Consider the following 11,207-nt stretch of genomic DNA (forward strand, 5'->3'; position numbering starts at 1 on the left):
ACACTCACACTCACACTCACACTCACACACACACAACTGCACTGAACATGCTGGCGAAGCAGGACTAGCCACGACATCATGAGTGTAGAGCCTCACCCTTTAAAGCCATCAGACATCCTGCCCTTACAAATATGACATCGGTAACACTTTACAATAAGGTTCCATTAGTTAATGATGTAGTAACTAACATGAATGAACAATGAACAATACATTTATTATAGTATTTATTCATCTTTAATGTTAGTTAATGAAACTACAGTTGTTGTAACTAACGTTAACAAGCACAACTTTTGATTTTAATAATGCATTAGTAAATGTTGAAATTAACATGAATTAAGATTAATAAATACCTTAGAGGCATTTTTCATTATAGTGTTAGTATATCTAATGTTAACAAATGAAACCTTATCAAAACAGGTTACCGATTCTGTTTACAGTGCACAGTCTCTAGTGGAAGCATCTTCCTGTGGTCCAAGACTCTCATACCCTCTGCTTCACTTCCTGTCTTTCCTCCCTTGGTATCATTTACTACTGCTTTGCTAAAAGCTGCTGCCCTAGAAAACCAAAACCTCACCTTGGATTGCAATGATCGGAAACACTTTACTTGAAGGGGTGTGCATAAGACTGACATGACACCTTCATAATCATGACGTGACACAGAAGTATTGTTCATGCTTAGTTCATGTTAACTAAAGTGGCTAACTAATGAACCTTATTGTAAAGTGCTACCATGACACCTATTAAAATCAGGGTACAAACATCCTCAATTCTTCCTTCAAATCACTTTTCACACTTAAAAAAGTATCTAATAAAAAAGAATCTTCGTCTTCGTCGTGCACTCTTTCTCCTCTACACAGCAACAAGTGTTACAGGTGCACAGTTTCACTGTATTTTCTACTATTTAAAATACAAAGTTTAATAAATATGTATGTACAATCACCTAAAAAGTGCTTTACTGAAACTAGAATACTAGAAACAAAACTAGATTTTTGTTAAATGAAGAGAATAAACAGCAGTTGTCGTGAAAGTTTGAGAAGACAGCTGAAAGAAAACATCTGACTATTTCAAAGCAAAACAAATCAACTGAACTTATTTAGTTAATCATTTATTTAGATTCACAACTAAAGAAAACATGTAAGCTTAGTCATTTTTAAAATGTTGTATTTTATATAATATAAATAAAATATTCTACTTTTTTTTTTTTACATGAACTGAAAAGCTTAATATTAATTATAAAAATAATAAATAATTAGCATCAAAAGCCAGGCAATTTTGTCCTTAATTCGGAGCAAGAGAAACAGGGGGAGTGGCTTCATTACATCAGATACATGTCACTTCATTTGCTCACAGCTGATTGGTTCTCACCCAGAATAAAAGCTGTATTTAAAAAAATATGTGCAAACTTTTTCCAGTGAAATGTTTTGCTTGAAAAGTGATTTCAGTTTTATAAGGCAACAACAGTTTACTTGAATCTAAAAAGGCACATGTGGTATAAAGAAACCCCCTATTTTACCACAAAGAGACTGAGAGAGTCCCTTCCTCTGCTGATGTCACAGATACAACAAAGCAATGTGGGCAAAAATCCACCTGTCAGTTTAAACCAGGCGTTTTAATCACAGCTGAGCCGCAGTCTGCATCATGGCTTCAGTTTGGACAACAGGTGCAGAAAGCCAAAGCAGACCAGAAAGACTCCAGCTTATTCATGACAAAGGCATTATAATTATATGTTACAAATAAAAACACTCATAGTCATGTGCACAGTTTTTTTGACAACATTAAATAAATACTGACAGTTATATTTAATTATAATTACATTTTCTACATTTTTTGGCCACGTCTTTTACCGTCCTCAATAAAAGCAAAACTTGATGATTGACGGCTGAATTAGGCAATCACGTTCGCAGGACACAAGGGAGCGCATGGAGCTCTCAGTTCAAGAAAGAGTGAGTATGTGAGAACAGGAGGTGCAAACTGAGCCGCTCAACAGCTGTAAGAAAATCTCATTCCGTGTAACTCGACTCCAAACTACAACTCGCCATTTCCCAGTCACTCACTTCCCATGTTTCAAGGCCTTCCCATCTCTTCTGCTTTCTGAAAACTGTGAAGGGAAACTCGTTTGTCTCAAAGCTACAATGTGACTAACATGTCTGGTTATCAGTAAATAAACTATATTTGAAAAAACTGTTTGGGAGTCGATGGTAGCCTGTATAAACCTATGGCAGATGTTTTTTGGCATGGTAAATGAATTTAGCACACTAAATAGAGAGGGTCTGTATATTTCCGGTTGCAGTTTTAGGGTCAGACACTTATATCTTTTGAAACATTGGTCTAGAAATCCCAACCACAATTTTGGATTTTAACAAAAATAGTTTTACATGAGAAACATTTCAGATGAATTTCTTCTAATTTCTTCAAGCCTCATAAAAAATAACCAAGGGAATTTTGATGGCATTTTCACATAAAACTCCATCAGACGTCAGGACAGCATTACTGGAGTTTAACAAAAATACTACTTCAAATTTTAATTTAATTCAATGTTATCCGCCATTTCTTTGTAAGTATGTGTATACAATTTACTAGCAATTTCGGAGTCAAAACTGTTTCAATATAAATCCTACAATAGTTTTTTTTTTTTTTGTATTTCTCAATGGGACCATGACCTAATGGTCCTCGAGACCTTTTGGGACTATGGCATCTAGTGGTCAAAAATGTTTCAATCTGCTTGAATATTTTGCCATTCTGTCATTATATTGATATTCTAAACTCAATTGCCTAAATGTAAGATTTAACGAAGCTGGTCACGTTAGGCTTGAGAAACTACATATTGAGTTTTCATTGACTCTCTCAAGCCTGCATTGCTGAGTGTTGTCTGTGTCCGTCTGTGTGAATCTTCACAGTATCTCCTTGCTTAGAGTAAGCAGTGAAGGAACATTCTGATATCATTTCAGGCTAGAGATGAAGGCCGTGTCTGTTTCTATAGAGACTCATAAACAGTTTGAGCTTCGAGTAAGCGTGCACAGACAGCACCTGACCTGTGCAGGAAAAAAGGGAGTTTTCTGCCTGCTGGTTCTGTCTAAACTCGTACTTCCTCCCATGAACATAACAGAAGTATTTCTCTTCTCAAAATCAGAAAACCCTGGAATTCACAAACCTCTGTGTGGGAACTTTCACTTTCACATCAGGACCTTTCAGTTCTTGAAGCAATAGTTCACCCAAAAATGAAAATGTTGTCATTGTTTATTCACCCGTGTCGTTTCAAACCTGTATGACCTTCACCTTTGTAAACTGAAAAGTACAGTTGAACAGAAGCTAAATGTGCATGCTTGATGCAAAAACAAACCTCACTGTCCTTGCACGTCTCGCGATCATGTTTGAGTGTTTGTCCTTACCATATTTGATGTGCCCTATGTATGCGTGTTCATCAATGTGCATATGTTAGGATCAAATTAAGTGAGCATGTCTGTTCAGAATAAATATCTTCAGCTGTGTTTTAAAGATGAACAGAAGTCTTATGGGTTTGGAAGGACATGAGGGTGAATCTATTATGGCAAATGTTTGGGTGAACTAACCCTTCAACTATGTTGTATGGAAAATGTCAAAATGTATAATCTGTGAAGCATCTCATGGAAGACAGAAAGTCATACAGGTTTACACAACACAATCTCATGGCAGTTTGTCACTATTTTACATTTTGGATTTGGTGGTTAATTTGTACGAATTAGTTCAATCTCATTTTGATTTCATTTTAGTGACCGGGTGAACCTTCCTGCTATTTTTCTAAACATTGCATTTTGTCCAATTCACATCGTACAAACTCATAACCTCATAAAAGAGTTATGTTTTCCTGTGAGATCGGGCTGGGTTTCATAATGACATGAAAGTGAAAAAAAATATGACAAAATGTTCATTTTGGAATGACTGCATACAGGTTTGGAAAGTCGCTGTTCGTTGTCATTGGTTATATCTCATGGGAAATAATGGAGATCAGTATGATCAAGTGAAGTTTCAGATCCCCTTTTTATAGCTGAGGTGTACACTAACGGTCAAAAGTTTGGAATATTTATAACTTTGTAATGTTTTTGAAAGAAGCTTTTATGCTTGCCAAGATTATATTTATTTGATCAAACTGCAATTTATTCTTATAATGCAATTGTCAGCATCATTACTCCAGTCTTCAGTGTCACATGATCTTCAGAAATCATTCTGATATTCTGATTTTGCTCAAGAAGCATTTCTGATTATTATCAATGCAAATAAAAATCAATGCTTTTATTCAGTAGGAGCACATTAAATTGATCAAAACTGACATTAAAGACATTTATAATGTTACAAAAGATTTCTATTTTAAATAAATGCTGTTCTTTGAACTTCTAATTCATCAAAGAATCCTGAAAAAAATGTATCATGATTTCCACACAAATACTAAGCAGCAAAAACTGCTTTTGACCTTGGTATTAATAGGAATGATTATTAATAATTAAGTACCAATGATAATTGACTATGACTGAGCACCAGTTAAGAATATCAGAATGATTTCTGAAGATCATGTGACACTGAAGACTGGAGTAATGATGCTGAAAATACAGCTGCGCATCACAGAAATAAATTATAATTTACAATATATTTAAATATAAAATATTTCTCTTAAATTGTAATCATATTTCACAATATTACGATTTTTTTATTGCATTTTAACCAAATAAATACAGCCTTTGTGAGCATTATAAGAGATCCTTAAAAAAAACAACAGAAAATTATTCTAAACTTTTGACACGTACTGTATGAATCAAAAGATCTACAGCGCTCTTAATTCAAATAACAGAGATTATCATTATAATACATATAATCATGGGCTCTCTATGAGACATGGGCATGTAAGACATGTGCGCTGTGGGAGAGAAGAGGCTGATCACAAGCATTTGTAGAAGCTGGCCTGGGTCTGCCGTGAAAAGACCAAAGAAATCTTCCCTAATCCAACCAAGGAAGAGGAGCGCGAGGATCAGGCCCGGTCAGAAGGTTATTCTGAACACATTAGCTGGGGATTAGGACTCGACACGCTTCGCTGCTCTCCTCGCCCATCCGGCTGTCATCTCTGATCGGCCTGCGCAGCCAGAAAACCTGACTGTTGTGGATCTTCACAGAGAGACAGACCTGAAGCTGACCTCGTGGGGTCTGAGGAAACACCTGCCAACATACTGGACAGGTGAGAGATCTGCTGTCCCATGACCAGTGATTGTTCATCTGTCCTTCTGGCTTACAAGTTCATATCTTTATAGACACAGTGACTTCTGAACCCCTCGGTCACTGAGACATCTGTTGCAGTATCTAAATATACAGGGAATAAAAGTATAGACCTACCCGTGGCCACAGCTGTCATGACAGACTCTCACATGTCTGATCACACAGAACGAAAACCACCTACTGCTGTACTCTCAAACAAAGACATGCAGAGACCAGAGACTAACCGACCAAGCCTGAAGCCCTCAAGCAAAGACCTTTCTCCTACAATTCAAAACACAAGAGAGATCCAGCACGCCACACCATCGTGTTATGTTTGGAGACTTTGCATGTGAAAAGCTAAGAAAGAAAGGCTCAAACAGGCTCACTAGTGAATTACAGTGCTGTGTGTGTGTGTGTTTATAATGAGAGATGTCGCTTTCTGGAACACATATGAAAGAGTGTATCCACTCCTAAAAAAGTCTGTATATTTCAGAGTTTAAATTAGATTTGAAATGCCAAATTTTCAATGCAGACTCCACTGTATATAATAAGATATGTTATCTTGTGCTTTTAAAGACTTTCATATTTGGGTGAAATTTGGAAATATTGAATTAGCAAGCGTAACAGATGATTACAGAGGATTATTTTCTATGAGCATCCAAAAGGCCAAATATTTTGTCCAGGAGAAGTTATAGGCTAACAGGGAATGTTCTCAAAACTTTGGCAAAAGTTGTAAACAACAGTTCATCTAGTAACATTAACAGAATGTTTGTCTCTAATAATGTTCTTTAAATGTTCTTTACACATCGTTTGTGGACTGCTTTTCCTGAAACGTTTTAGTTGGATGTTCCTCTAACGTATTTAAATGTTACAACTTACTACTTGTTTCAGAACGTTCAGAGAACATTCAGATGTAACGTTCCCACAATGTTTACAAAAAAAGATAAAATGGAATGCTGCCTTAATGTTTTCTCTAACGTTCACAATAACCAAGGAAAGGGGTTTTAAACATTTAAAAAAACTGGACGTTTTGAACTTTTAGTCTTTTAGAAATACTGTTTTCATAACATTACAGTAACGTTAGCGAAAAGTTCTCAGAACATATTTTTGTTAGCTGGGTGCTTGTCAGTCAAGAGATTGATACATATTTTATTGGCCAATAACGGTTAGTATCACCCAGTTTTGACATTTGTTATTATTATTAAATAAATATAGACCTAGATAAGCGCTTTATTTCATAACGGAAATAGTCCTTACCCTGATCCTTCATCACCTCCGACACTCGTTTGCATTGAATCTGCTGATATCCAGAGAGCCGCTCGCGCTCGCTCACACCGCTGATCACCGATCAGTCCGACTGGCTCATATTCAGTTACACGCGCACGCGTCTCGCATAGCAAACAAACACGTAGAAGTGTGAACTTTCATAGCTTCGTACTAGCCGAGCATTTAGACTTTGATATGAAAAAAGCTGGCGGTTGTTCTGACACGCAGTCACACACACACACACACACACACACACACGCTCCTCCTCTCAGTCGGATGGGAGAGGTTTACTGATGACAGATCACCCGGGGCGTCAATGCTCTTGTACGGATCTGTCCCACAAAAATTAATTAATTAATGAATAAAAGGCTCAAAGTAACGTGCCTTTTTTTCAAGATTAAAAAAACTTTATTATTATTGTTTTAAAGTTAAAGTTACTGCATCCATTAAACACTAGATTTGCTATAGGTTATATATGTTTCATATCAATCCAGTTTATCCAGATCTGTTGCTTTCAGTGTAACATTTTCATAAAAAATGTAAATCATTTGAAGAGATCGGGTTTTAACAATAAATACATATTTTCACAACCATGCAGTGACCTTGTTACACCGTTGCGCCCCCTTGCGACGTTTGAGGCACCTCACTCCTTTTAAAAAATTAAAATAAATAAATAAATAAATAAGAAGTTGACAAATAACATCAACATTATTGTTGAGAGAAAGAGGGGTAAAAAGATCAAATATGACTCCAGTTTTCCCGCTGTAGCCTATATATTTTTCAGAATAATAAGCCACTGTGAATTCTGTGAATTATACATTTCATTGTGATTTCCTTCATGAAAATATGAACTGGCATATTACCAGAATTTTATTTTTTTATTTATTTTTTTACTACCTTATCTCTAAAAAAAATAAACAGCAAATTATGTATAAATAAATGGTATGTGAGCATTAGCGAAGGCCGCTTCCGCCTCGGAATAAAAAAAAAAAAGGTAATTGCGACTTTTTATCTCACAATTCTGACAGTATTTCTGGCGGTTCCCAGTTTATATCCCGTGCTGTGGAGAGCAGCCTGGCGGACTGTGCTCTAGGTGGCGCTGCGCAGCAGGACAAGAACACGTGTGCGCAGTGTTCACTTCCGTGCAGGGGTCTGTGTGGTTCTGTGTGACTGAGGAGCTGAGCTTGGGTTATAAATGCCTCTGAAGAGAGCAGTGATCGTGCCCGGAAACGGCGCAGGGAACATTGAGCACTGTAACTGGTATGGATGGGCAAAGCAACGAATAAACGAGGTATGATGAGTTGAACGAGAGAATGAAATCATGCAGACATCATTCAGCTGTCATAATGACAGAGGGAGCATTTCACCTTACTCAACCCTGCCAAGCCTGACATGTCAAACAGTAGTCTGAAAACCATTTCCTTGAAATGGAAATAAAAAAAAACTCAGAGGCCGATACTGAGGAAAAATGTGCAATATGGTGCATTTGCTGGTATTTATGAGATGAGAATTCTGATATCTTGTGATGTTAATCAACGAGATCTTAATAACAGCATATAATGCACTGCAGCACAATGATGAACAAATAAACCTAAAGTAAATCTGTTGCTTCAGTCCAGTGAGTGCTCATAACAAAATACAAGTTATTCTTACATTTACTTCATAAAAATCAGTTATGTTTCACAGCAAAAAGACACATGAACCATGTTCTGAAGGTGGTTTATCAGCAAAGTTTTGATCATGTTGATAACTTAGAGGCTTTAGACATTTGCATATGGAATATGATACAGTAGACTTTATAGGGCTACAGTGGTTGAATATTATGTGATGATTTTTCAAATCATTTTGTGCAGATTCCAGATGTGTCTTGTACGCTGAAGAACATGCCGGATCCTGGTAGTATAAATTCACATAACTGTATTACAGGAGATCTGAATCATATGTCTGGTATAATATATTGTATTTGAGTTGACAGTGACTGCCAGAGAGAGCATCTGGCTGCCGTTCATGGAGAAGCAGCTGAAATGTGATGAAGAAACGGTCATCATCGGACACAGCTCAGGAGCCGCTGCTGCCATGAGGTACTGAGTGATTCTTCACATGCATATTTGAGTAGGTTTGCTTTTATGCTTATTATATTATTTATTAATAAGCACTTAATCTATGTATTTATATATGTACGCTTCTTAAATGATCATCCAATTCAATCCCTGCCAGCAGTTTTATAAAAGAAGTTTGAAACTATAATATTCAGACAAATACTTCCGCACCAAACAACTGTTTACTAATCTGACTAAATGCATGTTTTTAGTGACGAGGAACATTTCTAAACTATTTGTTTTAAACTGATTGCTTGCTTTCAGGTATGCAGAAACACACAATGTTTTTGCGGTTGTTCTGGTAGGTGCGTACACATCAGACCTGGGAGATGAGAATGAACGCGAGAGCGGTGAGTTTGAGTAAAAACCACTCATAACATCAGTTACCAGCAGTGTGCTGTGTGGTTATGTGCCTTCTCTCATTACGCTCAGGATATTTCAGCCGGCCATGGGAATGGGAGAAGATGAGAACAAACGTGAAGTTCATAATTCAGTTCGGATCTACAGACGACCCCTTCCTGCCCTGGGAAGAGCAACAGGAAGTGGCTGATGGACTGAAGACAGATCTACAGAAATACTCAGACCGCGGGCATTTCCAGAACACAGCCTTTCCAGAGCTCATCGATGTAATAAAACGCCTCAAAACCAACAGCTAAAAACAAAAACTCATCCCGTGTGTGTTTAGAAATACTCATTTTAATTTTTTAGGGGCCAAATGAATCATGTATGTTTGAAGAAGTGATGGCGGTGTATTATTGTGGCAGATGTTGAAACATTTTCATTTATTTTCAATACAAGTATATCATGTAAATCTTCAAATACTCAAGCTTTCTTTACAGTAGTACATAGAAATCCACACGTCTGAAATAAAATGCCCGTGTAAACTGAGACGAAGCGAACATAGTGATTAATACAAAATCAAAGACGTAGAAGTAATGGCACTTACAGCAGTCAAACACAAACAGCATCCAAACACTGATCTCAGTTCAAGTTCTTACAATTATAATAAAGTCCACATGTGAGGGTTTTCTTGCTTCTTATGTAGACATAAAATCCTGTATTTAAACAGGGAAGGTTCAAATGTAAATCCTGGTACTAATCAGCTATAGCACCATATTAAGGGTCAACATAATTCAGTTGATTGAAATATATACACATTCTATTATTTGGTTGAGGATCTGTATATCTAATTAAATTGATAAAATTAATTCAATCTTTTAATAGTGGACTGAAATAAAGCATTCATTTTTACTCAATCCAGTAACACTGACTTCATGTAAACAACTCTAATCTAAAGTCTAATAACACAAACAATGAGCTGTCAATTACGCATCCACATGTTGTTCTAAACGCATTACATTGTGTCACGTTCAAGGAAGTGTAGCGGAGTGTTCACGCTGTTTACAGCAACAGTTCCATTCTGTCTGTCTATATTCACTTCCATCTGTTTTTATCTTTTATTTTTGGAACAACATGAGAATGTAAAAGATCATTTTAAATTTTAGGTGAAAAAACAACAACAGCAACAAATGTCAGCTTGTTCTCATAAAACTGCGGTCATAAGAATCATATACTGCTTATTCTATAAACCTGAAATTGGAAGTAAAGTGCACTTAGCAAAGCCAAACCATCATGTAAACCTGCTTACTCTGCAACAAGTTATTTTCAGAGGAAAACAGCTATATCTTTTCAGATCACATTCATCAGTAATGGCCAATCAGAAACATGTATTCAAGCAGTGAGTGTGATCCTAACCCAACTGAGCAGCTGCGTGGCATGTCATGCTTTAGAAACTACACAGTCTTCCTTTTCCTCCTTGCTTTGGCGTATCCTCTTCCAAACCAGCCGCCTTGAACCGCTGTAGCTTCACTCTGAGCCTGTGTGTCTGGCGAAGCGTCCTCCAGAGCAGCAGGTGGCGTTATCTCTTCACGAGTGTGGCTCTTCTGCTCCTGTGGACTGAGTGGTTTAGCCAAGCTGAAGATGGGGTCTTGTGATCTGTTATTCATAAAAATCCCAGGCAATATTAATAAAACCGACAGCTGCTTTGGATGAAAATATGAGACTTCCAGTGTTGGGGAGTAACTAGTTACATGTAACGGCGTTACGTAATTTAATTACAAAATAAATGTAACTGTAATCAGTTACAGTTACTAAGAAAAAATGTGTAATTAAATTACAGTTACTTATGAAAATGTTAACGATTACAAAGGTGATTACATTTGAATATTTACACACATCCACATACAGATTTAATTGATTTCTTTCCCAAATTGCACTGATTACTCTGAGACATAATTTCCGCAAATGCGGAAAACACAGACTGGTTCGTAGAATCCAGTCATAAAAACAGAAGTCCTATAGCCCAACGCCGACGGAATATGCCACATTTTGGACGAATAAATCAAAAGTAGGTCAGTACACTTGAATCAAAACGCGATATGGACTAGGGTCTGTAAATATTCAGCAGCAAAAAGACAATATATGAATCCTGCACGTTCTACGTGTCTGTGGAAATCAGGCACGGACGGGCCATCGGGAGAACCGGGACAATTCCCGGTGGCCTGGCAGCCGATTTGGCCCGCTATTTTAATATTATTATTGTATAATTGCCTGCCGAATGTA

General features: G+C 36.9%; 3 protein-coding genes across 4 annotated transcripts in view; 1 reads left to right on the forward strand and 2 right to left on the reverse strand.

Moving 5' to 3' along the window:
• arhgef3 (Rho guanine nucleotide exchange factor (GEF) 3) overlaps positions 1-6,722 on the reverse strand; it is a 55,686-nt gene extending 48,964 nt beyond the window's left edge. For both annotated transcript variants that reach the window (XM_016459548.1, XM_016459547.1), the window contains exon 1: positions 6,478-6,722. In XM_016459548.1, the coding sequence (XP_016315034.1) occupies positions 6,478-6,512 (35 nt within the window). In that variant the 5' untranslated portion in view covers positions 6,513-6,722. The remainder of the gene's footprint in view (positions 1-6,477) is intronic.
• An 827-nt stretch (positions 6,723-7,549) lies between these two features.
• Positions 7,550-9,720, forward strand: rbbp9 (retinoblastoma binding protein 9). Its single transcript, XM_016459538.1, has 5 exons — positions 7,550-7,777; positions 8,340-8,382; positions 8,462-8,567; positions 8,850-8,935; positions 9,018-9,720. Exons 1-5 carry the CDS (start codon positions 7,682-7,684, stop codon positions 9,239-9,241), a joined length of 555 nt encoding a protein of 184 aa, XP_016315024.1. The 5' UTR covers positions 7,550-7,681; the 3' UTR covers positions 9,242-9,720.
• Positions 9,301-11,207, reverse strand: part of sirt7 (sirtuin 7) — a 17,588-nt gene continuing 15,681 nt past the window's right edge. The window contains exon 10 of the mRNA XM_016459537.1: positions 9,301-10,580. Coding sequence (XP_016315023.1) covers positions 10,379-10,580 — 202 coding nt within the window. The 3' untranslated portion in view covers positions 9,301-10,378. The remainder of the gene's footprint in view (positions 10,581-11,207) is intronic.

This window comes from Sinocyclocheilus anshuiensis, unplaced genomic scaffold (assembly GCF_001515605.1).
Source record: "Sinocyclocheilus anshuiensis isolate Anshui unplaced genomic scaffold, SAMN03320099.WGS_v1.1 scaffold2209, whole genome shotgun sequence".
NCBI classification, from domain to species: domain Eukaryota; kingdom Metazoa; phylum Chordata; class Actinopteri; order Cypriniformes; family Cyprinidae; genus Sinocyclocheilus; species Sinocyclocheilus anshuiensis.